At 41.0% G+C, this 27759-nt stretch overlaps 1 protein-coding gene across 6 annotated transcripts in view; it reads right to left on the reverse strand.

Annotated features, from left to right (window-relative positions):
* NHSL1 (NHS like 1) overlaps positions 1–27759 on the reverse strand; it is a 193570-nt gene that overhangs the window by 80017 nt on the left and 85794 nt on the right. The window contains exons 1-2 of one of the 6 annotated variants that reach the window (XM_081141376.1): positions 16171–16195; positions 10728–10952 (exon numbers count right to left, since the gene is read on the reverse strand). The exons of 4 other annotated variants lie outside the window; for them this stretch is intronic. In XM_081141376.1, coding sequence (XP_080997502.1) covers positions 10728–10806 — 79 coding nt within the window. In that variant the 5' untranslated portion in view covers positions 10807–10952; positions 16171–16195. Of the gene's footprint in view, positions 1–10727; positions 10953–16170; positions 16251–27759 lie in introns of those variants that run through there. One more of the 6 variants, XM_081141379.1, reaches the window with a different exon arrangement.

Consider the following 27759-nt stretch of genomic DNA (forward strand, 5'->3'; position numbering starts at 1 on the left):
AGTCAAGTTCTGCGTGCATTATCCCATTGAAAGTTCACAAGAATCTTGTGCGTTAGGCGTTTTCGACATGAAAGAGCTGAGACCCAGGGAAGGTAAGTGACTTGCCCATTGTCACAGAGTTCCACTGGCAGGGCCAAAGTCTTCAGCGATTTGAAAGCCCCACACAAGAGCCTGTGAACTGGAAGCCAAACCTTCCTTTTTATTTATTTCTATTTCTCCTCTGAGGTACATGGGCCATTTTCCAATTTATATTTTGCAAATCACTGGGAACTGATAAATAGTGTGTGTGTGTGTGTGTGTGTGTATATATATGACTCTGATGAGAAGATTATGAAGAGAAAGAAAGTTATTTGGCATAATTATAAGGCTTTTTGGTTTTTAATCCTCACCTGAGGATATTTTCACTAATTTTTGGGAGGGAGGGAGGGAGGGAGGGAGGGAGGGAGGGAGGGAGGGAGGGAGGGAGGGAGGGAAGGAGGTCGGTCGACGTGTGAGAAAACCACTGATCAGTCGCCTCCTGCACGCGCCCTGCCCGGTGATGGAATCCATAACCTAGTTACGTGCCCAGACCAGGAATTGAACCTGCAACCTTTCTGGTGTACGGTTCAACACTCAACCAACTGAGCCATCCAGCTGGGCTATAAGGCTTTTAAGTAAACATAATTTTGTATTTATATTTAAATATTTATAAAGGCAACATCAGATGATTATATGACAAGCCTAAAATATCAAGATTTTTGTTGTTGTATTACTTCAAAAAATATATTCTTAAGTGGTGAATTGGAATAATAGAGAAGTAAAGAAGAGTAGTAAAATGTAGAAAAAGAGTCAGTTTCCATTCAGAAGGAAGATATGAAAACACATTTAGAAGGGGAAAAAACAACAGCAGCAAAGCAGGTCTGAATTAACAACTGTGCCAGGTGCTAGGATCCAGGAAGAAAGGAAAGGGACAGCGACAATTTAATAGCCAGCCTGGTTTGCAAACACCACTGTACAGTAGGTTTGCTCATCCCAAGTAAATGTTTCTTTTGGAAAAATAAATATGCTGAGACAAAGAAAAGAGACTGGCTAAGAAAAGCAAGAAAATGTAGACAATATCTGAATAAAATGTGTGTGCAGTGGATCAAATAAAACTGTAATTTCCAAAGTAAGGGTTATATCTCAAATTCATTACACATATAAAATAACCAAAGCAAGCAACAAAAAAACAGTATCAAGTTTTTAAACTTTGATGGCAGGGGTGGTACATCAAGTCAGTAGCCTGTTTTTCTAATTTTCATTCTTTGACTAGTCATTCAAAGAGTTATCTATGAGCTTGTTATTTTGTGTTTTGAGAATAAATGATGTATAATTTGTGATTTTTCCTCTAAAAGATGAAGGCAATAGTCAGTTTCCACAAAAGTAAGTGATTAAGTAGGTTATCAACTCTGTTAATTTCTGACTCTGCTTTTATCAATCATCCTATGCAGACACAATTGTTCTCTATTTTGATACTAAGGCAACTAACTGTTTTAATATTTAATATGGACAAATTCACCACGTTGGCAAAGCATGGCCCAGACTCAAGTCTTTGCTTGTCCTATACATCACAACTAAAATGAATGGCTTTTAGAGTTGCAATATGAGAGTGCAGTACTTTTTAAACGAAGTCAAAAGCAAGTCCTCTCTTTTCATTAACAAAAAATGTGTGCATTTCCGGCACTAGGGTCTTGATGGGGCCTTTGACAAAGAGAATGACTTTCATAAAGGCAACATTAGAAAAACAGTGCTAAAAAGAAGTCGGCATCTCAAATGTCCTATTTTTACACAACACTTGGAAAAAATGAGGATGAGCCTTTGATATTCTACTACCCCAAACAATCTTCATTTCTCCAATTTATTATTGTTAACCCTTCCTGCACAAAGTCAGCATATAATAATGTAAGATCCCTTGGCTGATTTTTCCACTGGAGCCCTTAGAAGTCTGAGACATATTCAAAGGCAGGCCTTGGGTCAACTATGATGTTCCAGGGGTCAGGGAAAGATCATGGATCAGCCAGAAATAAAGACCCCTTACAGCTGTCGGAAAGGGCATTCAATTTTAGTGTTTGTCAGAAATAGGGCATTCAATACCAAGGTCCGCTGGAAATCAAGTCTTCCTAAAAGAAAGGTTCCCAAACTCAAAGATTCCTATATCCCAATCCCATTTTTTGTTTTGTTGTGTTGGTGCAGCAGTTTTCTACTGCTATTGTAACAAATTACCATGAATTTAGCATCTTTAAATAAAACCCATTTATCATCTCACAGTTGTGTAGGCGCGAAGGCCAGCCGCCTTGGCTGGGTTTTCTGCTTAGGGTCTCACAGGCCTCAATCAAGGTGTTGGCTGGCCTGGGCTCGTATCTAGAAGTTGTGAAGGAAAATTTGCTTCCAAGTTTATTCAGGTTTTTGGCAGAATTCAGTTCCTTCTGTTTCCTAGTAGCTCCCTCCATCCTCAAGCCAGCAATGAATCCTTCTCACACTTAGATTCTCCCAACTTCCCTTCACAATCAGCTAGGAGAAAGCTCAGCTCTTACAAGCTTGTGTAATTACATTAAACCCACCTGGATAATCCAGGCTAATGCCACTATTAAAGTCCCTGAGTAGTAACTTTAATTACATCTGCAAAGTCCTTTTGCCATACAGTGTAACACATTCAAAGGGAGGGCACTGGGGGCTGAAAGTCACGGAAGCCAAAATTTTGACTATCACAGTTGGGAGCGTTTTCCATTATTTGAATTCCTCAATTCCAGAAAAGACCATTATGCCTTTAAAAGAACAAAATTCCTCAAAAAGACCATTTTACCTTGGTAATCAATGATGGATTAATCATTGTTTACCTGTGCTCTTCTTGAATGGACTAATATTTTTCATTTGAACTCACCATTCTAAGTAATAAATACTACAGCCCCAGCCCTGAATACATGGCTTTTGCTGACAACCTCCAGGTCATTTACTCCTATAGAATATTGTGGTACTGCATCCCAAACACAGTTCTTCCAGGTAAAATCTGAATAAGTATAGGATTTCTTAGCATAGTTATTTCTTCCAAGACAAATAATCTTAGTTGAAATTCTTTGTGCATTTCGACTGGTTAGAAATTATTTAGCGAGAATAGCTGGCATGAGCCAAAGCATCCCCAGGTGTAAGTTTATAACTTTATACAAGGGCAGGGTAATACTTTTTATTTTGCCTCCAATACTAAACTGGATGACACACCTTAATTTGCCCTCATATTTTCTGAAATATTAATGAAAAATTCAACCAACATTTATGAGATTCTTGGCATGATAATTAAGAATATACATTCCCTAGCTTTATCTTTACTGCATAGCACAAGACAGCTGTGTGACAGAGTGAGAGGGGGCACAGAGGAGGGTTCAAAACCAGCTTTGAAATGCTTGTTGTGGAGGGCTTCCAAGAGGAGGGAACATCTGAACTGAGTCCTGTGGGTCAAATCTAAATGTTAGGGAGAAGAAACGGGAGAAACAGATATTCTATGCAAAGAAAGACAAACAAAAGTGATTATGGAAGGGGGAAGAAGCTGGTGAGAGCTGAGGCTGATGAGGGAAATGGGGAAATAGTCTTTCATGAAAGGAAATGGGAAGGTGGGGAATGAAGAGTGCCAACCGGAGAAGAAACATGAGGAGGTCTGTCTGTTGTTCACACTCTGGATAGAGTTTGGAGAAGGAATCAGAGAGCAATTAGCCTACAATCAGGGAGTTAGGAGGCAGATAAACCAATAAAAGCACGAGATGCTAATCGTTACCACATTAGGCAGTGCTGGCCCAGGGGATAAAGAGGGAAGATGGGTTCCAGAACATGCAGAAGAGGTGGACTGACAGGAGGTGGAGGAGAAGAAGGGAGGAGGGGGGCAAAGAGGACTGCCAGCCTGCTGCTACATTCGGGACACCTCATCTCAGTTTATTCCCACAACATCACTGCATCTAGTAGGCAGGGAGGTCACTGGTATTTAAATGAGGAAAATGGCTCAGAGAGGTTTAGGGGCTTCTTCAGACTTAGTAAGTGATAGACCCCAGATCAGAAACTCCCTCTGACTCCCAGGTAAAGGGCCTTTCTACTTCTCGTGCAGAGTTTACTCACAGTTAAACCACATCATGAAGATTTCAGGCTCATCATCCTGAATGTGCATTTTAATAAGACCTCCACTGGTCATTAAATGATGGGTCCATCATTTGCATTTTTTGAGTTGAAAAGACAACCTATCGGTCAAAGTGCCCATAACTTTATAACTGGAACAGTTCACAGAGATAAAGGAGAGAGGATTCACTCCCCAATGCAGCTAAGCACTCATCGTTCGGGGGATATTAATAAACAACCTATGGGTATGCTCCGACATAAGGTCCTGAATAATAACCAGCTTGTTCTCACAGTATCCAATACGGACAGAAACACAGAACGACCAAATCGAAAGCATATTTAAAGAGAAAATGGGGAACAAGAGTTGCAATGGAAATAGGATGAAATGCATACAGAGGAACCCGAGAAAATAATCTAGTGGATCTAAAAATTTCAAACCAGGGATGAGAAGACCAAGTGAAATAAAATTTCTATAGAAATAAAAAAACTTGAACGTTTAAATAATGGTTTGCCAAGAGAAAATAACCCCATATTTCTAAAGATAATTTTACCACTTTTCTTTTTTTGTCTATGCTTAATTGTCCATTCACCAGACTATGCATTGGGGCGGGGGGGGGGGGGTGTTTAATTGAAAACTCAAGAGGGAAGAAAGTGCATAGATAAAGAGTGTGTTTCTTCTTGGTGAGCAGATTCTCAGTCCTTTAGTCAAGAGAAATAAAACCACTTCAGATGGGTGCTTGAGAGGAACCAACAGGACCTGGCCATTTCCCTGATGGTGACCTGCCACTTCAAAGACCAAGAAGGTACCTGAGAAATGTACCCCACCCCCCAGCACCACAAAGCCTAGACTCATTTGTTCTGAATGACTGAATTTCTAGAAACACATTAACCTTCCTCCTCCTTTATGATAAGCTTTCACCTCTCACAAGCCATTCATGACTGAAGTCTTTGCAGTAGATTCTTCTATTGGTTGCTAGAAAAAAATAAAACTCCAAAAGTTAAAAATCTCTCTTGCTCTGCTAATTGCCTGCACATTTTCAGTCCCACTGAAAGTAGAGAAATCCACTTTTATATTTTAAGCTATCCTCAAAAAAGTCCCTTTATTTTCCTGGAGACTGATAGCTCAAGTCCTTTTCACCTGAACTAGGTTAAATATTACTTTTCATTCCTTTGATCCATAAATATTGACTGGAATTCCTTCTTGGTGGCGTTATTGGGCTACGCCCTCAAGGAGCTTAGAGTCTAGCAGAACCTATCACTCCCACACACAATAGGAGGTACATGGAGAACAAGCAAGTCCCACTCAGTGGGGTGGAGGGGTAAGATCCTGCCATCGGTGTTGACGCCAGGAAAGGAAATGACTGCATTCTATGAAAGAGTAAAATATCCTGCACTTATGGGAGGATTGTCTGCTATTCCTTATAACATATCAAAGCTCAGCAAAACAAATATACACATAAGAATAAAAGCTGAGCTGCTGCCCGGCCAGGCGTGGCTCAGTAGTTGAGCATCAACCTAGGATCCAGGAGATCTCGGTTTGATTCCAGGTCAGGGGCACATGCCCGGGTTATGGGCTCGATCCCCAGCAGGGGGCGTGCAGGAGGCAGCCAATCAATGACTCTCCCATCACTGATGTTTCTATCTCTCTCTCTCTCTCCCTCTCCCTTCCCCTTTCTGAACTCAATAAAGATATAGTTAAAAAAAAAAGCTGAGCTGCTTATTAAACATGTAAGATAGCTTTCTAATTTGAACAGGCTCCCTGCTGTTTGGTCCTTACTATCATAAAAGTCATGGGAATCAATCCCCTAAAATTCCAACAGAAACTCTTATCGAACTTATTTAATGAAGATGAAAGGTATAGCACAGTATCTGCCTTAGCACAGATTACTACCTTTAATGACAAAATGAGATAGGGTGGAACGGTCTTCATTCCCATCACAGGAAAGATAACGATAAAGGCCTCATGTACTATGCCCTCTGGAGGAGAACACAACTCACCCGGGGCTGGAGTTTCACAGGGAAGTCTTTTGCTTTTCTGCCAGACTAAAGAATTTGACACAGCTGCAAGTTCCGTGGTATAAAAAATAATTCCTCTCCTCTATGGTTTAATTTTTGACCTGTGATTGACACCCCCAAATACAAGAGAAATTGCCAAGTCTTGAGCTTTTACTGAGTGAAATGGAGTTTTGAGCAAAGGACTGGCACAATCTCACTTATGTCTATAAAGGTTCACTCTGGCTGCGGGGTTGAAAACAGGCTGTACAGGTGAGCTATGATCGTAGTCCAGGTAAGACCCATGCAGGTAGGTGGCAGTGGGGTGGTGAGAGGGAGTCAGATCCTGGAAAAGATTTAAAAATAGTCGACAGAGTTTTCTAACACATCAAAAGTAGGGTACAAGAGAAAAAGGAGTCATATGACTTCAAAGTTTTTGGTCCAAGCAACTGAAAAGAAGGGTTTGCCACCTACTGAAAGGAGGAAGCCTGCAGTCAACTGGATGTGGGGGCAAAGGTGGTGGGGTGGGGGTGGGGGGGCAGGAGTTTTTATATGTTCATAAAGTCTATTAGATATCCAGTTGGAAATGTAGAGAAGGCAGCTGGATACTCATATTTAAAGTTTAGGGGTGGATACTCATATTTAAAGTTTAGGGGAGAGGTCTTGGCTGGGGACAGAAATTCAGGAGTTATCAGTATATCACAAATATTAGAATCAGGGAAGGACTCCTGACACTGACCAGAGAATTCTCTTAGCGTGAGCGAGCACTCTCATTGTGCGGTGCAGGAAGCACCCCTTCGGCAGAGAGGCGCCAGCTCCCTCCTTTCTCTACAGCATATCCACGCAGTCTGACCTCACTTTAGACATCGCCCAGGGCGGGAGACAGACAGGTAGCTGCTCCTCAGCCACAGGGCATGAAGGTCACCCTCCAACGGCGAAATGAGTGAGGGAAAGGGAAATGAGAAAGAAACTCTAGTCAAACACAGTCCAAGGTGGCAGTCTAGGAGAACCCTTCGGTGTGTCACCTGGCCAGGGAATCTCATCTATTGCAGGGGATCCGGTTTTCCCCTCAGTTCACAGATACGTTATCTTTTGCAGATAACACCAACAAAGGATCTATTCATCAATTTCCTGATGGTGAGTGAGGGCCTGGGAGCACCTAAGACAAACTCATTCTCAGCCAAGTTTGTTATCATAAGCAAAAAAGCATACAATAAAAATTCAGAATATTTGCCATACCAACATTAACTTTCTATGGGAAGCAAAAAAGGCACCAGACAGTTAAGCTTTAGACGTTCTCCATGGGTGACTAAAAAGAAGGGGTCTCTATAGAAGGAGTCTTGTAAACCTAAACCTAGAATGAAGGCAAATAGCAAACTAATGTTTTATATCTAAACCAAGCTTACGGCCATCAAAAATTCACTCATCTGCACTCAAGTCCTGCCAGCGTGTATGGACTCTGCATTTGTGGAGAGACCGGCAGACAATGTCATCATTTGAGTAGGGCTACTTTTTTAAACTTCCATTGTAATTTACCGACAATTCAGCTGGACAACGCTTCTGCTCACCAGCCAGCTCTCTGAGGTGAAAAGCAGGCTGCCAATTACCGATAGAAGAAATATACCAAGAAGAGAAACACCCCAGCGATTAGGGAGAGCTCAGCACCAATTCCTCAGCAATCAACCTCAAATAAGGCCTTTCCCACCTATGGAAGGATAACACTACCCATCCGTCCACTCCTCCTATCTAGATAGGGAGAGATTTTGTGAAAATAAAACAATTTCATAAAAGGTACCATATGAGAGGTCCAAATCTTGTTTTAAATTTTTATCAAGCACTTGTTCTGCCAGGAAACATTTCCAAAAAGGAAAGGTTTTGTCCCAACTGCTGTGCAGCAAACACTTCCACTGTTCCGTTAGAACAGCACCAGGACCCTCGCACTGCCTGCCACAGCTTTCAAAATATTTGTGTTGCTACAACGCTCATTTGCCAGTCTGTGTGACTTACAGCACTTTGTATTCATCTGGGTACAGACATACGACCGTGATTCCAGAAAACTTTACAGAAGTTGGTATAAATATGCTGCGATGGAAAAACAGAAGTCTAGCCCTGGAGAGTTTTGCTCAGTGGTTAGTGTGTTTGCCCTCAGGCTGAAGGGTCCCGGGGTTCGATTCCGGCCAAGGGCACATACCTCAGTTGCAGGCTCAATTCTCTGCCCTGGTCAGGGCGTGGGCACGAGGCAACCAATTAATATGTGTCTCTCATATCGATGTCTCTCTCTCTCTTTTTCTCTCCCACTCTCTGAAAAGGAATGGAAAAAATATCCTCAAGTGAGGATTAAAAAAAACACAGAACAAACAGAGCTCTACTTTTCTCACTATATAATTACACCATATTTGCAAATTACGGTACAAATTAGTCTTGACTTTCACAAGCCCAAGGTAAGTCTAATCAGTAACTTTATGCAGCACTAGAGATGTTAAATTTAAATAGCATTACTATAAAATAGAAACAGACTCATAGATGCAGAGAACAGATGGATAGTTGCCAGAGGGGCGAGGGAACAGGGGGATGGGTGAAAAAGGTGAAGGGATTGAGAAGCACAGATTGGTAGTTACAAAATAGTCAAAGGGATGCAAAGTACAGCATAGGGAATACTGTCAATAATATTGTGATAACTATGTATGGGACTGGGTGGCACTGGGAATATCAGAGGGAACACTTTGTAAAGTATATGTTTGTCTAACCACTATGCTGTACACCTGAAACTAAGACAAAATAATACTGAAGGTCAACTGTAACTGAAAAATCAAATTTTAAACATAAATAAACAGCATGACTAATACTTTTGAGGAAATCCGCAGCACCTTATGTAAGTTGCTATTCAATACTCAGTATTTTACCAGGAAGATTCTCTTCTCACAGCTAAGGACATCTTCACTCAAGCTTATATTAATGGACAGAGTTGGGACTTACTAAATCGTCTTCAGTAACCTGTCCATTATTTTTGTTAATGGCGTCATGATTAGTAGGGAAAGCATTTAAAAAGTCTTTGGCTTTGCTTTGTTCTCAAAGTTAATCTTGGGAAGAGGACCTCCCAGAAGTGGGCACAAGTGGCTAGAAAAGCAGCAGGGGTCGGTGCAGGAAGAACCCTGGGCCTGGGAGAAGTGCAGGAGCAGCAGCAAAGGGAGGCTTTCCTGGGGTGGGCGCTGGGCCTGGCACCTGGTAGGTACTCGCCAACATCTGGGAAAAAACACTCATAACACAAAACGCTACCAAAACATTTTAGTCAGAACTATTTTGGAATATCAACAAATTTTGGGTGACTCTACTAGATATATAAATTAGCCACTTTAAGGATAACATTGGCGCTTTTTTACATAAAAATGGGTATTCTCTTACAGCAACACTTTTCCAGGAAAAAAGAAGGAACTAGAGCTTCCTTTGTCTCCTTGAAACTAGGAAAGGGTCGATATAAGGCAAAACCCCCAATCTGTAGGAGCCAGCTAAGCAAGGAGAGATGGCTACCACAGGCGCTGCTGGCTTCCACACTCTACCTTTCCTTTGGCCATGTCACCTCTCAAAGCATTTCCTGAGGCCCCTTTTCATTTGCTAAGGAACTTTTTTGGTTTGAACACAGAAAAGTCACTACTCAACTTCTGGTGCAAATCAGTTTCCCCAGCGGATCCTGTGGCAAATCTGGCATCTCCTGGACTCCTGCCTCTCCCCCGGGGCTGCCCTAAGCCATCTGGATGCCCACTGCCTCCCTGTCCTAAGCACACCCCTCCAAGGGCACAGTCCACCTTCCCTCACTCCTCCCCCAAACATCAGCTCCCTCAGGAGAGCAGTGGCACTTGTCCCAACTTTCATTCTAAAAGTTTCAGTGACAGCGAACCTCTCACAGTTTCACTCAGGGAAATGGAACAATAAACCACAGGGGTGTCCCCTTCTGGTCATCAAAATAGAGGTTTTTCTCATTTGTTTTCAAATGCTGTCTTGCAAAATTTCTCAAGAACAAACATATCATATAGAACCTGATCTTTGAAAACCATTCTCCATTTAAATAGAAATTCACGTATAAATTACATTTCATCCCACAGTTCCTACAGCTCACTTGATGCTATTTATACCTTCTGTTATAAGAAGACATTCCAAAGAGAGAGTGGCCACAAGTGCTCACATTCCTCTTATCATGTACCCCCCCAAATTAAACCCAAGTTCAGGTCAGCATGGCTATCTGTCTCAATGGCTGTCAGTATTAGCCACGTTTTGACAATAACAATAAAAATTCTATACCCAATCTAAATGAACAAAACCTGATAAATGCCATGCAGTCAGCAGACGAAGGATGAATACTGTTAACGTTAGACCAAACAGTTTGTCGTTATACTGCCTGTCAAATGAAGACCTTCCGATTTCAAATTTAAGTGCTATGTATGATTTTATGAAATAATTGACTTCTTTTTTTCAATTTAAAAATATCCATCTTCCCACCTGGAGTCTCCAGTACAAAATCTTGCCAAGCTGTTTAATCATGCAAAAGCTATTAATTGCTTCAAGCCCTTCAGGTTGTTTCTGGCAGCATTTTCTTCTGATATTTACAACAGAAAAATACATACCCGGGCATACCTTTGTGCCTGGCTGACGGTGGTGACGTGATATCCCGAGTGGTAAACTGCCTTTATCACACTGATCCATCTGCCTTCGTCTATTAACTACCACCTCCACTAACGCGTGTGCAGACTGCTGATCACACCTTCGTAACTAGAGGGAGTTCAATCCGGCTTAGGTATAATACAGCTCCCCCAATGGGCAATCAGAGCATAAGAGAAGGAAAGAAAAAACTAAAAAGGAAAGACACGAAAATCAGCAAATAAAGGAAACAAAAATACCAGGTAAAAATGGGACAGGATATGTTAAAATGGAGAATTTAACGGACACCTTTGCCAATGCTTTTGGTAATTCAAGTCGTTTGATTCGGTTCCACAAAATTACCCAGGGCACACTCCTTGCACAGAGCATGCTCCAGAAACAAGCAGACCCCCAGCTCTGTGCGCTTCAGGCAGCAAAGCCCGTTAACTGCTCTCTCATTCCTTAAGGACAGCATCTCCCAGTTTACATTAAATCATCTATTCAACAAGGCGATCCAGCTTCTACTGCAATATATATGAAAGCAAGATTCTGGTTAGTAGTGGAAGGAAGAAAGGGAACTAGAGAGCATGACAAAGTTTTCAAGAGAAAGACAAAGGAAATAAAGGGCTAGCTTTGTTTGGTTTATTAAATTTCAAGGGCTTTGCCTGCCAGTTTGAAAAATGCATGATATCACCAGTGTGTTTATTAAAAGTGCTACTTTAAATTGCAGATTGAGGGAGCGTGAATTCCCCTTGGTAGCTCTAGGTTATTGACTAACAATTATATGCAATTTTTAAATGACAAGGAGGGGAAAAGAATTAGGGAAGGCTTGCAGGATTAGGGTTCTAAAGCTGCTGCTAGTTTAAGTAAAACCTAAAAATCTAAATGTATGACAGTAAAATGTCCAGATTCACACAGATGCAACCTGTTCAGGGGCACTTGCATTTTAATTGTTAAAGCCTTTTAAAATGATGCTCAGATCAAAGAGCAAAATAGCATAAACTTTGCTCAGTGCTTACTTGACAGTTTATTGCTGGATTTAGGAAGGGGTGGGGAACCTGCCAGAGCAAATGGTTGCTTGCTAGCTAACTTGAAAAATGCACTTGTTTCAGCACAGAAATAACAAATCTGTTTCTGATTCCAGACATTATTTTCCAAATGCTGCCAAGAAAAGAATCTAAGGAATTCCTTTACATACACAACATGCACGAGACAACTGGAAAGAGGCCTGTGATCTGCTCCAGGGTGCACAATGAGGAAAGAGAGTTGAGTTTTTAGTATGAACTGCCCTCTCGGGAGCAGGAGCACATGCCTGAGATAGTTCTGAGCTGTAATCTCCAACATAACTCTGCTATTATTAGACAACCTAAAGGCTTTCCTAAATCTGTAACTTGTGTAGCAGAAACGGATGTAGACAGGACCCTACCATGCTGAGCATGCAGGCAGCTGGGATACACCCAACTCCACACAATCACCACTTTTCCAATCCATGAAACTAGATTTCTAGCTCTTGGATGACACATAAGAGCTAAGAAAGGGGAAGAATCTAGTCCAACACCAAAGCCAGGTTTAAGTCTCCAGAGAGAATGCTGGCCAGGCAAAATCCAATATTAAATTCAGAACCTTAAGGTCCATGATGCTCATAAAACATGCTAAAAGTATTCTTAGAACACAAAAGGATTTATACATTAATCCTTTCAGAAGAGCAATGATTTTAAACTCAACTACACAGGGATATTCTGCTTTACAATTCATAAAACTATGTAATGATCAAGCCAATGATTCAAAAGGATGTAATTTCGCACGCATCCCTTCTGTTTTATTAATGAGGGGGAGACTCAGCAACAGACTCCACTTTGGAGAGAGGGATCATAGGAAAATTCTGAAAGACTGAGTCATCCAGCAGACGGAGCTATCTAATGCAACTGTTTAAATTTTTGGCTCACACTGAGTTGACTGCAGTGAACTGAGTTCAATTTTGTTTTTTGTTTTTTCCCTTCTCAGCAGGATAAGAGTTCATGAAGAAAACTGGATCATTTATAGGAAATAAAAAGGCATCATTTTCTGCTTTTGCATGATTGATCATAGTGAGTGTATTTTCAACCTTTGTACCTACACATATGAACTTGTCTTAAACTTGCATTCCCATAGGCTACAAATACATCATCAAAGCAGCTACGCTGAAGAGTCACTCTTACAGGTATCCATTAAATACACCTCCTACCCTGCTACCTTCAATCAATGTGATTTTAGATATGGTCCATTCTAATGGAGTGAGGTGTTCCCCCCATGTCTACCGGGAACCTCAGAACGTACCTTTATTTGGAAATAGAGTCTTTGCAGATGTAATCAATTAAAATGAGGTCATATATTGGATTAGGGTGGGCCCTAAATCCAATGGCTGCCATCCTCATAAGAAAACCACAGACACAGAAATACAGGGACACACACAGGGAAGAAGGCCAAGTGAAGACAGAGCCAGAGGTGCTGTCACAAGCCAAGAGACACCTGGGGCCACAGAAACTAGAAGCAGTAAGGAAAGATCCTCCTCTAAAGACTTCAGAGGGAGCACGACGTCACCAACAACCTGATTTTGGACTTTAACCTCTAAACCGTGAGAGAAGAAATTCCTGTTTTAAGCTACTCACTTAGTGGTCATTTGTTACAGCAGCTCTAGGAAACTAATACAGATTTATTTATCCACTAACCCGTGCCAGTTGGCCAATGATTTGCTTACCAGTCTACAAGAAGATTACTATAGGAAACGTGATTAAATGTTTAAGAACTTTTATAGATGTTTGACACTGTGGCGATACCCACAGCACATGATTTTATGTTTTACAAAATATCTGTCTGTGATGGATTGGCAATTAAAAGAAGAAAATAGTCTTCACAGTTAGAGATGCACTACAGAGATAATTAATATTTATAAAGATGAACTGGTGTACTGCAGTTAAGAAATTTGCATGCTGAATGGTCTCAAAGAAACTTAATTAGGTTCCATGCAGTTTTAGTGGTGAAAATATTTCATTCTAATTTTTTGAGCAAAGTAATCCATGGATGATATGTGATACATGCATGGTAGTTTGCCGTTAACCACCTTATTGATTAGGCAGAAACCTTCCCAGACCATGTTGGATCATTGATTTCACAGTGAAGGGACAACACACCACAGCTTTGTTAACCACAGGGACCTTGGCAGAACTTGAGAGAACATCCTCCCAGAGAGCGGGGAGCTCAGGGGTTGCTCATACAAAACAAACTTGGGTGGAGAGGGCCTATGTGAACTACTTCAATGGCAACAGTAGAGAGTGACTATAACTACATGAGCTACTATACTGACAAGAAAGACAAAGATGGCATCGCTCTTAGAAGATGCGATCTTTTTTCTAGCACCAAATCAACTAAAAGCTGAGTAAACATGACTTCGGAAAAAAATAGTCTAAATGGACAAAAGGAAGCCCTGCATCAATGTGGGAGGCTGTCTGATGTGCATATTTTCTTTTAACAATTAAAAGAAATACACAGGAACACAATTTAACCCAAGAGAAGGGCAACTCTGTTTCCTTTAAAGTCCATGAAAATCATAACCACAGACTCCATAGCCCTTAGGACCTCAGCTAGCCCTAGAAACAGGCCAATTAATAAAACCTCTGACAATGCCTACAACAGAGGGGTACACGAACACAGTAAGAACACAAAGCATCACAAAGAGCCCTTGATATTCCTGTGCTAAATCTCATTTGCCATTACTTTATCCTGGGGTTGCCTCACATGCAGCACAAAGGGCAACTTAAAAATCCTTACTGTAAATCAAGAGGCTATAAATCACAGGAAGAGAGCAAAATGTCAACTGTTTGTCCTGACTGCTGGCAGATCAGAAGTGGGCTTTAAAGGGGATTGTGGATTCCTGATTGAAAAACACACTTCAGCATAAAAGCACTCAGTTGTCATCACATGCCATTCACTTGACTTTCTAAAATGTCCTCAGTTACCACGGAAACTAAGAGTCCATGAAATTGATAGATTCTTTAATAAGTGAAATTGCTGTTATGGGAATGGGTGGAGACAAATATGTTGAAGCTGCAAAAGTCATACCCTGCAACAGCTCCACACCTGCATTCAATTAAAAATCCTGCACCTTAAGCTACCATTAGATCATAATGACTTCAACTACACTGTGGAAATTACCCTAGGGTAGCACGCACTCTCCTCCAATAAAACTGATCGCTGGCTCTTCAGAGTTACATTCTTTTTTGAGACAACTTTTTTTTAAGAAACAGCATCATGAGAGCTCATAACTCATTTTATCTAAAATTATTTTTCAGAATATTCAAATTCATTTCAACTCTATGAGCTCCTTAGAAATCTACTACAACTAGATAATCTCTATAGTATAAATTAATTTACTTTGTAGGGAGGGAAAAATAGGATGTTCTTTTTAGTTCTTACTCTCTCAGTTTTATCAAATTTGTACCAACTGTATAAACAAATACCCAAAACTCAGTTTAATATTAAAGACTTGGGTGATTTTTAAGATGTCAAATTAGGGTTAAAACTGTAAAGGTTAAGACTAGAGCTTTCCTCATTAATAGACTGAAAACAAAGGAGCAGTCAACAAAGCAAGCCAGGACCGCTTTATTTCCAAAAATTGAAAAGCTGTCAAGAATTTCACATCAACAGAATGACATACTCTGAAAGAAATGAACAAAATAATCTATTCCAGTCCTGAGGAAATTCATTTTCACTCCCTCATGCCAGCAATCTCACAGACAAATACACTCTCAAATGCCTAAGTTAATCACATTATGAGAAGAGTTGGAAGAAAAACAGAGTTGAAGAAAAAATAATTGCCTAAAAAGAGAAAATACTCCCCAAATAATCAGGAAATCACTACATGTACTCATATACTCACCGCCTTACAGTACTTGAGTACTATAATCCATACATAGCTAGAATGAGAGCTGTGTCTACTGTGAAACTAATTTCATTCCTGATTTCACACAATAAAGCTTCCAGCGATAGAACTGTCCCCCTTTCCAGTCCTTCTGATCCTTCCCATCAGCAGCTCATCGCACGGAAACGTCTCTAATAGGACTTACACTACAACTGTAAACTATTCCAACTTTTATTAAGTTTCCTCTAATTCTAAACTTTTAACTACTTTTGTCTATGACAAAACACATACACAACACATCCAAAGGGAGAACTAGCCTTTCCTTCTAGGAGAAAATTCCATCTCCCCAGCAGGAGGTCTTTCTTCCTGTTTGCAACAGAAAAAGAACAATGACTTTTTCACTTTCATACTTAACAAAAGTCCCTCAAAACTTTGATTTTAATAGAACTAGCCACGTGACTTAGGCGCTGATGCTAAATGACCGTTTCTCTAACTGTAACTTCACCACCCAAACGGACCCAGAGCCCTCTCACCTTTCAGGCAGAACATTCTGAAGCAGTCCCACGGCGGGCGGCGCTCGCAGCGCAGCAGCCTGCAGCGCCGGGCAAGCGTCTCCCAGCCCACCTCCCCAGCGCCCCAGCGCCCCCTGCCAGGGCGCGGGGCAGCGGCCAGCCCTGCGACTCCAGGAAGCCACTGCCCAATCCCCGGCTTTCTGGGCGAGCGCTGACACCTCCCTCTCGAGCGCTGTTTCACACCACGCAATCAGCCAGGATCATCTTGGAAAGTGAGAGGAGCAGGGGGGAGCAGTCACTGTCCACAGAGTCCCGTGGAGAACAGGGCAAGGGGAAGTCCATTTGTCTGTCTGTCTCTCAGCATTTTCCATTGCAGCAGATGGAGTAGCTCATGTGGTCAACAAGGCAAGAAAGAAATCACTGGGTTCAGCTGCACTGTTTGCTATTAATTCTGACTATTCTTGGATTTCATTATTCCTTTGCTACTCACACTCTAACCTTTCTTACTGACACAGGACAACCCATATATACGGGTCCATAATCAGCACTAAGCACTATTAGATGAAATGCACACAGCTGTCTGGATCTCCATAAAGGGGTGAATGTATGTGAAGCGCTTGTAACAGTGTGGGACACAGAGGAAGCACCATGGAAGTGCTAGCTGCCATTACTATTGTCACGACTGCTACTAACCTTAAGGTCAGGATAAAAATGTTAAGTGTGTTCCACTTCTATGGCCCTGCCATTTTTCATATGAGGAAACAAAAATAAATATCCTCAAGCTGGCGTCAGAGCAAGTGAATTTCTAACTCTACTGCGGCCATAACCAGATCATGACATTTCTCCCCTCCACTAGAAGCTAAATTCACTCTGGCCAGTTAGGGGCTACTTTACTTACAAACTCTTTTACAAGGTTCAAAAGCAAAAGAAGAAAGTTTTTGGCAGCTCTGAAGGGATATGGTCTCCAATGTGGCCTCGGGAGCACCACAGTTGAGAGGGCAGTGTGACAGCGAGTGGCCCGCAGCCTCTGGAGTCTCCTGGTCACAGGAAGTGGCCATTGTTCACAGGCCAGCTGCTGTGTGCAGGTCTTCCTTTTGACTCCACAGGATGCAGGAAACTGACTCACAGAACCCATCTATCTGTCTGTCTGTGTCCTGGGGTGCTGGCTGCAGCCCTGGCTACATAGTACGGACGCTCTGTCTTTGGATTTGAACGTACGGTGCAGCATACCCTCACCTCCCGTATCCCCAGCAGTGCCTGATTGATAGTTTCCTACCACGAGGAAGTCACTGTCCTCGTTGCTATGATCACAAAGAAATATCAGAGACCCCTAGCCAGAAGCTCACTGGGATGGGAAGAAAAAAAAACCTGCATGTGGAATGACACACAGTGATACTAGCTGGTAGAACAGAAATGGAAGGAAGCTTATAGCTCATCTCATTTGATAGAGTGGTTCAGAGATGAGGCAATTTGCTCAACTAACCAGTGGCTGCATCAAGATCAAAGCCAAACCACCTGACTCAGCCTTTTCCATCTCACCATGTGACCCTCCCACAGGTGGCTGGAGTCATACCTTGCCCTTGCCGGTCTTGAGTGGTCTTCCATGCACTGTATGAATCACAAAGGTATTCCTGAAAGTATCCTTATGGGTTAGATATAACTTTTCAAATTGCACACACAGAGAGAAACTCAACTTGGAGAGTTAAGAATTCTGAACATAGGTTAGTTCACAGGGTTTGGATGGCTGCATTCTTCTTGTGGCACTGTGTGAATACTCACAGTTAAACCTTTAATATACAGTGATACCTCGGTTTTCAAACGTCTCCATTGATGAACATTTTAGTTTATGAATGCCATAAACCCAGAAGTGAATGCTTCGGTTTTGGAACACACCTCGGAAGTCCAACATGCCACACGGCTTCCGCTGAGGGCAAGATCCTGAGGCCTAGCTGTCAACTGCTGATCCCTCGGTTTTCGAACGTTTCAGAACTCCAACGGTCTTCTGGATCAGATCACATTAGAAAACTGAGGTACCACTGTACAGACAACTTCATATGCTGGGAAGAATACCGAGTTGGAAAGTAAAGAGAACGTGGTTGCGGCTGATCTGGAACATTATCTAGCTGGTCTCCACAGCAGTTCATAACCTATAAATGTGGGGATTGGATGTGGGGCCTAAATTAACTCTAAGATTCTATCATTCTAGCCAACTCCATTCAGTTTTTGCTTGGACATATATAGATATATACATTTATATAATATATGTAAGCATTTTTGTTAGGTGCATTATATCAAGAAAAAAGACAATCCTTTGCCTTCTCACCATTTAGTGCAAGAGGTAGGTGGGTGAATAAGCTATAATACAATGTGATAACATATAATAGAATACACAAAATTAATAGTGATCAACAAAGCTTCTTGCCTAATACCATCTAACTAAGCTGCTCTTCCTAACCAGGTGAAAACATCTATAATTTGATATAATAAGGTTGAATGGTGCCCCCCAAATTCCTGTCTACCCAGAACCCCAAGACGTGATCTTATTTGGCAATGGGTCTTTGCAGATGCACTTAAGGTAAGGATCATGATGAGATGGTACTGGACTTGGGGAGTGTTAAGGAAAATAAGAGTCCCCTTATAAGAGACAGGAAAGGACACACAGAGACACAGAGAGGGCCATGTGAAGATGGAACCAAAGACTGCAGTTCTGTGCCCACAAGGCATGGAACACCTGGAGCCACCAGAAGGGGGAAGAGGCCAGGAAGGATCCTCTTGTAGAGCCTTGGGACCGAGCAAAGCCCTGCTGACACTTGGTTTAAGTCACCCCATTTGTGGTCATTTGTTACAGCAGCCCCAGGAAACTAATACATTGAACAAGGTAACAATTATATGGGAGAGGCATGATTTTTATTTCTTTTTAAATCAGCTTCAATTCATGATTGCATGGGCTTAAAACCTATTTTTTTCATATCCTTGTACTTACTATGGCTAAATTTTCAATGAAGAAAAAACACACCTTCCTATAACACTCATAAACAGCACAAATACCATCTCCTATTAAATTAGTGACATTATACGGACCACCATCTGAAAAGTCCACAGCATTAAACTCAAGCAATGGCAACAGAATAGGCTTTTACTAACATCATTTTCACTATCAAACAAGTGTAAATATGTTCAAAAAATAAAACATGAAAAGACACACTATAATCCTTTTTTTCAAACTAGGGGGGAAAAGCATTATCCATTAAAGTTATTATTATCTGTCACCACTGATCATTGCTACTAAGTTTGAAAAACAAATACCCAGGAAGCCTGGGAGCAGACCCAGGATGATGTATGCGAGTAGAATTTACAGCCCTGGGGGCAGGACAAAGGCCTTGTCTTTGCCAACCATGACCTTAGAGCAGCAACCACTTTTCTCTCTTGTAGGATCACAACATCCAGCATCATGTGAAAATGTAACATTATTATCTTGGCCAGAGGGAGTGGTACACACATAAACAGCCAAATTTTTTTAGATGCTGACTGTCTTCCAAACCACTCCAGTGCTATGAAATTTATGTACTAAAATTTTTTTTGCTTCAATAAAATACTGAAATATGGGGAAATTAGAAATTTGCATAATGCATAGAATTAGTGAGTCTAGAGGGCTCAAAAGTCTACTTTGTCCCTGGCAAAACATAAGCAAAACTACAAGAAAAACAGACAAACCATAGTTTCTCCGTATGCATCCTGACTCTTCACAAAAGTCAGGCAAAGATGGAAAGACCCTTCTACATACCCAGGCAAGAATATGCTTCCCATTAACTAGAAAAGTAATCCACACCAGGCAAGGCCTGCTTTCAGATCTCTCGGTATGCACCTCAGTGCTTTAAAAGTCAGAAACTAAAGACATATTTCTAATCACCACTTTCCATTTTCCCCTATACTGCAGGAGACTGAAGATGCTGAGCCCCCGGCCCCCAAGTCCCACCGATACTTTTAAGGTTTGAAGGGCCCTGGCCCATGTGGCTCAGTTGGCTGAGCATCGTCCCATGCACCAAAAGGTTGCTGGATTGATTCCCAGTCTGGGCACATGCCCAGGTTTCTGACTCCACCTCCAGTAGGGGGCGCCAGAGCCAGCTGATTGATGTTTCTTTCTCAAATCAATGTTTCTCTCCCTCTCTTTTCCTCTCTCTAAAATCAATAATAATAATAAACATATTTTAAAGAACAAAGAAAGAAAAAAAGATTAGAAGGACCAGGTTAAGCCAGTTACCTGGAAAAGAAGCCACTCCGGCAGCCACGGCAGAATCTGAACATCTTACCAAATGTTTAGAATATGCACTTGTTTTCTAAACTGTACTAGAATACTTCAGTTTTTACCAATATTCTGAATTTCTCAGAAAAGACAGTGACTGCCTGGGTTTTCCCATATATATTTTTACTACTACAGAGAAAGAAGACAAAAAATTTAGCATTGTAACTTCACATTGGCTAATTACACATTTTCCCGGCTACTGTAACACTGGTCCTGGTTCTAGTGCCCCCTTCTGGCCACCTCTGCAGGCAACATTAGTTCATCAGAGGGAAACCTGGAACACAGGTCTTTGTTCTAGACACTTCCTCTTCCTGTCATCATCTGACCCTGAATCCTGTTTGATTTTTCTGCACTCTGAACCCCAGGGCAACCTCATTCTCTTCACAGTCACTTTTCTTTTAGAAGATGTCTGAATCCTGGCTTGGTAAAGGGACAGGTTATTTTGTATTAGACACAAACGAGCTACGGAGCTCCAAGGCAACCGGCAAGTACTTCACTGGGTTCTGGCCTCAGGTAGCTTCATTCATGTCACTGTGTTTCCTCCCAAAGTCCTGGGAGTTCTGCTCTAATTGGCCATTTTAAAATATGCTCCCCTGAGCCCATTCTTAAGGTTATTTTATTTTTTCTCTTCACAACCAAATCTGGACTTCTTGACATCACAACCAAGAATGCAGCCCTCATTTGGCCCCTTATCATGAAATTGTCTCTAAGCACCCTAGTTCTCCCAATACCTAAATGAGTTGACTTTTTTCCTTTTGAAGAGCCTCTGAGCCCCTCTGGTTCCATTTTCCCAGGGAATGTAATAATGAGTTTCCAACTTAGATAATCTCAGACTCTCCTGATCTCTCTAGGATGGGTGGAGTTGCCTTGTCTCCACTGCTATCCTCTGGGCTCCAGAACTCCACCCATGTGCTCAGGAGCCCGGTCCACATTAAGCAACAGCAGCAGGAAGGAGTCATTCAACCTTGCTCCATTCATCCCGCCCTGATAGCTTCAAAAGGTAGTGCCTGTGGCTGAGAGGTTTCTTCTAGCTACAATGTTCCTTTATACCTTTATAGTAGTTAATTTTTTCTTTCCAAGTCTGCCCTCTTAATCTACCTTTATACATTCTACATCTTTCCAAAAGAGCTCCAATTGCTCCATTCTCTCCCTTAAGAAAAATAAAAAATCCTGTTTCCAATTTATGTAAAAAACATAAGGTCATGATAAATCCCAAAGTCCCTGTCGAGCAATAAAGGCCCTTCTGGACTTGGACTCAGATCTTTTCCCAACATTCTCTGGCCATGCCTCCCGTTAAGCGGCCCGTGGGGAGGTGATGTGCCATACTCCATGTGATCTCACACCTCCACTGTCCCTGATCAGGCCATCATTTCCTTTGTCTGGAATGCAGGCCCCACCCCACAGCCTGTTGTTTTTAGTTCTCTTAAGCCTCCTTTGACCACTCTCCTCTCCCCCAGCAGAATCAATCTCTCCTTACGCTACGTCATCATGGTTCTTTCTTTATGCGGCTATCATAGTGTCACAACTTTGTGTGCCCACCTTAAATGAGAGACCTGCAAAGTAGGAACTTAACCTCCAGTGCCCTGTGCGGGGCACCTGGAACATAATAGATGATCAATGTTCTTAGCATAAACCAGAATTATTATCACTTTAATATTTCATCCAATAGCAAATAGTTAAAAGAATATGTATAAAACGTGGATACCTATCCAATAGCATAATGATTCCTATGAAGTCATAAAAATATTTAACATATTGCTTAAAATTAAATGAACAGATGTCATTTTTTCCTGTGTAAAACTGTACTGAAACTCTTACTATTAAATAGCTACTGATCGCCCGGCCGGGTGTGGCTCAGCGGTTGAGTGTCGACCTGGGATCCAGGCAATCAGGGTTCGATTCCCGGTCAGGGCACATGCCCAGGTTGCGGGCTTGATCAATGACTCTCTCATCATTGATGTTTCTGTCTCTCTCTCTCTCCCTCTCCTTTCCTCTCTCTGAAATCAATAAAGATATATTTAATAAATAAATAAATAAATAAATAAATAAATAGTGATCATTAATAGTCAAACTTACGGTGGAATGTTCATAAATCATAAATTTAAAGATTATATAGTCTATCACAATATATACAAATATCGAGTCATTATGTTGTATATCTGAAACTAATGTAATGCTATATGTAAATTATTTCTCAATAAAAATACATCATTCAAAAACTTATGGTCTAAAGAGGCCTCGTTTTCAAACCCACAAACACAGATACTCTCTTAAGGCAAGTCTGCCAGAGCAAACTCAGAAAGCAGTTTTCCCTGCCCTCATTCAGCCTAAATTAAACGTTTGAAGGATAATGGGAATGGGGAGGAAAAAGAATTTTTCCAGAAATATCCACAGAAGAATGTTGAAGTCAGTGTGTCCGGCTGGAGGGAAGATACCAAAGGTGTGATAGTAACCCCCAATTCCCTCCAGTGGGCTTGTTTTTCCCTTATAAAACCACCAGAGTCTAAATTGAATTCTCTCAAAGCTCTGCCATTGTCTGTAGACCTGATATATGTATACTATACTTTGGAGAGTCCAGGTTAAAGCACATAAAAATAACCTCATTTCAATTACTATTTTAAGAACACTAAGTTTTCCAATCCTTGGGATGATAAATATGTACAGTCACTTAGGTCTAGTATAGTTTCCTTTTATAATGTCTGTAGTTCTCACACTGTTCACTAAACTTATTCCTAAGTATTTGTTGTGTGAATAGAATTGTTTTCCAAGTTCCATTTTCTAATTATTTGCTGTCAGTATAGAGAAATGCAATTGATTTTTGCATGCCGATCTCATATTCTGCACCCCTGCAACATTCACTTAGTAGTCTAGTAGCTTTGGGTGGGGGGATTACCTAAAGTTTTCAATATACCATCATGTTGTCCATGAACAAAGAAAGTTTTACATCTAAAAAAATAAATAACTTCCAGTCCTTTCATGTATTTATTTCATCAATGTGCTCCTTGAGAAACTGACTCCTAAAATACTATATCAATGGCAATCCCCTCCCCAACAAAACACAACTAACCTAAAATAAAGAGGTCATTTGTATTATTTTCTCCTAAACATGTGAGTAATCTAAGGATATTAAATCAATAACCAGCCTTCAACTATAGAAACTGGTGCACCTTTTCCACCCACAAAATCCCCATCCTAAAGCATTCTACAGAGAAGTCAGCCTACAGACCAGAATTAGTCAAGGTCATGAACCAGCCAATCAGGAGCAACACAAGTCCTGCCACCATTTACTTGTTAATAAAACATAAGCTCATAACCAGAGAGAGTAACTGAATGATAATTACTTTGAATCACCAAGCAAAAAGAGAAAAATTAAAAAGACATACAATAAGTGTCCAGGTTCCTGATTTTATTATTCTAATATTTAACTTAAGATTTATAAACTTAAAGTCTTTTCTTTTTAAGCCAACTATATATTTGAAAAACCCAAAGCTCTGTAAAGACCTGGAGAATTTCCATAAAAAGGTAGTTTATTTCCGAAATCACCCCATTCTCCAACTTTTGACCCACTTAAACCTTGGTGACAACGGTTAAAGGAACAAGCTAATCATTTCCCTTTCAACTGCCAAGTCTTCTTTCTGAGCAGCCAGGGAGCTTGAAACTTCCCAGGAACAGCAAGTTATTTCAGGACTCATAGGATTTGCAACAATAATGGTTTGAGGAAACCACAGCATTTAGGCTCATTCAGTCTTTTCCCCTGTTCTTAGCAGTTTAAAAATAAGCAAGAAAATTATTCTTCAATTTGGCAGACCATTTTCAGGGAGGCGTCTTGCCACAGTGCATGATAATCACAGAGTTACACGGTCCACAGAGAACACAGCTTTCCACAGAAACAGCTCTTCTCTCTTCCCGCTCTTTGATCACCAAACAGATCTGAGTCTTTTCATTTTTTATTTTTGTTTTACCTCTTCCTCTTTTCTGCTTTCCTTCCCTTCCTCCCTTCCTCTTACCCCCCTTCCCGCCCCCCCCCCCCCCATACACACACACCCTTGCTTAACATCAGTAAAGTTAAGTTCTAACAGGAGTCTACAATTTTGTCGATGGTAATGGCTGGCATTTTTGTTCCATTTTTACTTAATGCATGTCTGCAAATTTAGCTATTCACGATAATAAATCTACAGCCCCACAAAAGGGGGGGAACTACACATCAAAAACAGAATACTAACTTTAGAGTTTGCAAATACACTTATTTCTTCTGAGGCAGGTGTGCTTTTGACAGCTCTATTAGGTTATTCCACAGTCTCTAAGGACTTTAGTTCATACAAAGGAAAGGCTGCAGCCTGGGGCCCTTGGGGTTTTCTGTTTGTCTTGGGGGGTTTTGTTTTTTCCTTCAGTTCTTTGAAAGCTGAATAAATTTTGCCTTTGTGAGTAGAATCAAAGTGACACCAGAGAGCTTGTTTTCAGGGTGGATGTCCCTCCTTTGCCTTTGCTCTCATTAGTAAGTTGCTTGTCTCAGACACATCTATTTAGAAAACTTCTGGGTGATACACAGTGAATGAAAAGCTTCCCAAACTTGCTCTGAAAGGTCAGCAAAGGAATCTGTCACTTGACCTTCACAGGGCAGTCAGGAATGTCAAAATTAAAGAAAGTAATAGAAAGGGACACAATCTCAGTGCCATTTAAGAGAGGAGAGAGGAATGTAAGGGCACAGCCTAACTGGGTCACTGTGGGTTGTGTGGTCTTAAGCAAGCTCATTCACCTCCCCGGTCCCCCTTCTCATCTGTCACATGAGACATCAGGCAGGGCTATCTCTGAGGTTCCTCCCAGCCCTAACAAGTTAGCCTTGTTTTGCTCAGGTAACCACTGGGATCCCTTCCTAGCTCCAATTTGGGGACTATATGCAAATATTTACTCCAATGCTCTCAAATGGCACCGAGAGAAAAAAACATGTGGTCATTGCTCCAATAAGCTCTCTCTCTAAATAACTGCTAAAGTTGGTTTCTCTAATTAGGTATATACAAAATAGTCAGAATTCTCTGAAATTTTGCTTCATCTGCAAAGAAAGGCATCTTTACAACCATCATTATCTCTGAGATTCTACATCCAAAACACAGAGTGAACACCGGGTATCAGAAGCTTTGGGTATCAGGAGTGAGCATCTTCTATCAATTCTCTAATGTTCAGGAGTAAGAGAAAGGCCAACAGTGCTTTTTGACACTGCTGTGCTTTTAAGCACATTTCTTGAGACACAGAAAAGTTTTTTTTAAGTCTCTACTTTCAATTTATTCAAATTGCATGCAAACATTTTTGCAGCTCTCTCATGTGTAAATCAAAGTATTCATTAAGCAATTACTGTAGGCCTAGGATACAAAATGGGGACTATAGCATTTCAACGTAGACTATTAAAAGACCATGTTAATTCCAAGTATCGGGATATAGTGGTTTATTAAGAAATTCACAAAAAAGGCAGGGTCCAATCAGCTTTTTCAGTCACATTTTATATAATTCCCATTTGTGCTAATAAAGACCAATATCATTTAAAGTGTTTGGCAAAAAGTATTTACGGGACAAGAATTGGTTTCAGATAATATGAATTATTCAGAGAAATATGTTTTGTCATCACAATTGCTTAACTTTTCTATAAGCAGATAATGTGAAGAAAGATACGAAATTGAATATACGAGGAAGCAATTTCACCCATATGAAAATCAAGAAAATATATGTGGTGTCCAAATATCAGATGGAGAGAAGAGAAGGGAGGGAGAGTGAGAACTTAAGTTATTAGAGAAAGTGATTAATGGTGAAACTGAAGCTTAAAAGCTATACTAGCTTATTAAGTGAAACAATGCAGTAATCCTACTTGAAAACTCAGAGTGTTATAGAAGTGTTTGAAAGTTAATGTTTACAAAAAGAACTGAGATGCCCAAATATAGTCACAATCCCACAACATTAATGCAAACGTTTCCTTTATTCAACTGTGCTAAAAAGAAAAGCCAACAGAAAATAAAAATGTAAAAAACACACTCATGCAGTACAGTAACATCCTGCTTATCGAGAGATCACTTTTCTGACAAGCTCAACCACTCAAAATATGGCCAAGAAATCAAAATGGTCTCTGACCAGATAGCATCACTCACAGCGTTGTGGCTCAGGATCTCATTATAACCTTCCGGTTAATACTGTTATAATAAACTGGATCGCCCAGAGCCTCCACACTAGGTGACAAATTAGAAACACCAAACCAGAGAGTGGTGGGGACAAGAGGCAGGCATGGCTGCATGGGGGAAAAGAGAAAGCCCACAGCACCAATGGAATAAGAGGCACACGGTGGAGACCCACTTCTCGCCAAAGCAAAGATCTCTGCCAACCTCAGGAGCCACCAGGGCATCGCCAGGTTATTACAAGGTTCAACAACCATTCATGGTGACACGAAGGCATCAAAACCAGGTTTAACTGTGCTCTGTGTACTGAGCAGAGATGTGGCACAGTGTCACAACAAGAGTGTGGGACTAAGTCACAAAAAGTGGATTCAAGTCCAATCTATAGCATTACTATCCATATGGCCTTAAGCATTACTATCCATATGGCCTTATGCAAGTCACTTAATCTTTCCGAGGCGGCTTCCTCAAAGCTGTCATGACAAAAGAGGGTCATGCCACCTGTCCTGCCCATCCCATAGGACTGTCAAAACAATGAAATGAGACCGTACATGTGTGACTACTGGGTAAACCAAGACCTGCAACCAAGACTCTGTCTGCAGAGTATACCTTAGAAAGGTTTTTATAATTTAAAAATTTTGAAATTTTTTAAAATTCTGAAACATGAATGAAGCAAACTTGTTATATGGAAATGCAAGTAAGTAAAAGGCATATTCTGCTAACACTTTACATAAGCTAACATGTACTCCATGTGATCGCAATTTTAAAAAGTATTTCTAGCCAACCATCACATTTTTACAATAACTTTGTTTCAAAGAAAATGCAGCTTATCTTCCAGTTCAGGTAGGATCTCTGATACACATAGCCTAGAGCCCAACAATTTGAAAGTAAAAGTAAATGGAATGAACTTTTCAACTAATTTTTCCCCTGTGGGGGATGGACAGTAGGTCAGTAAACATGATGACAGAGAAACCTCCAGAATAAGGCAGAAATTCGACAGACACTGCCATTCATGAGCTTTCCCTTGGGTGGGTTAGCAGGTGCAAGCAGTCCTCCAAATGCATTAGCAAGGCTCCGCGCCACTCTGCTCCAGCAGGGGACAGGGTTCGTGCTGGAACTCGCTCAGTCCTGCTGCTAATTTCCCAGCATTTC

Source organism: Miniopterus schreibersii, assembly GCF_964146895.1.
Source record: "Miniopterus schreibersii genome assembly, chromosome: 6".
In the NCBI taxonomy this organism is placed as follows: domain Eukaryota; kingdom Metazoa; phylum Chordata; class Mammalia; order Chiroptera; family Miniopteridae; genus Miniopterus; species Miniopterus schreibersii.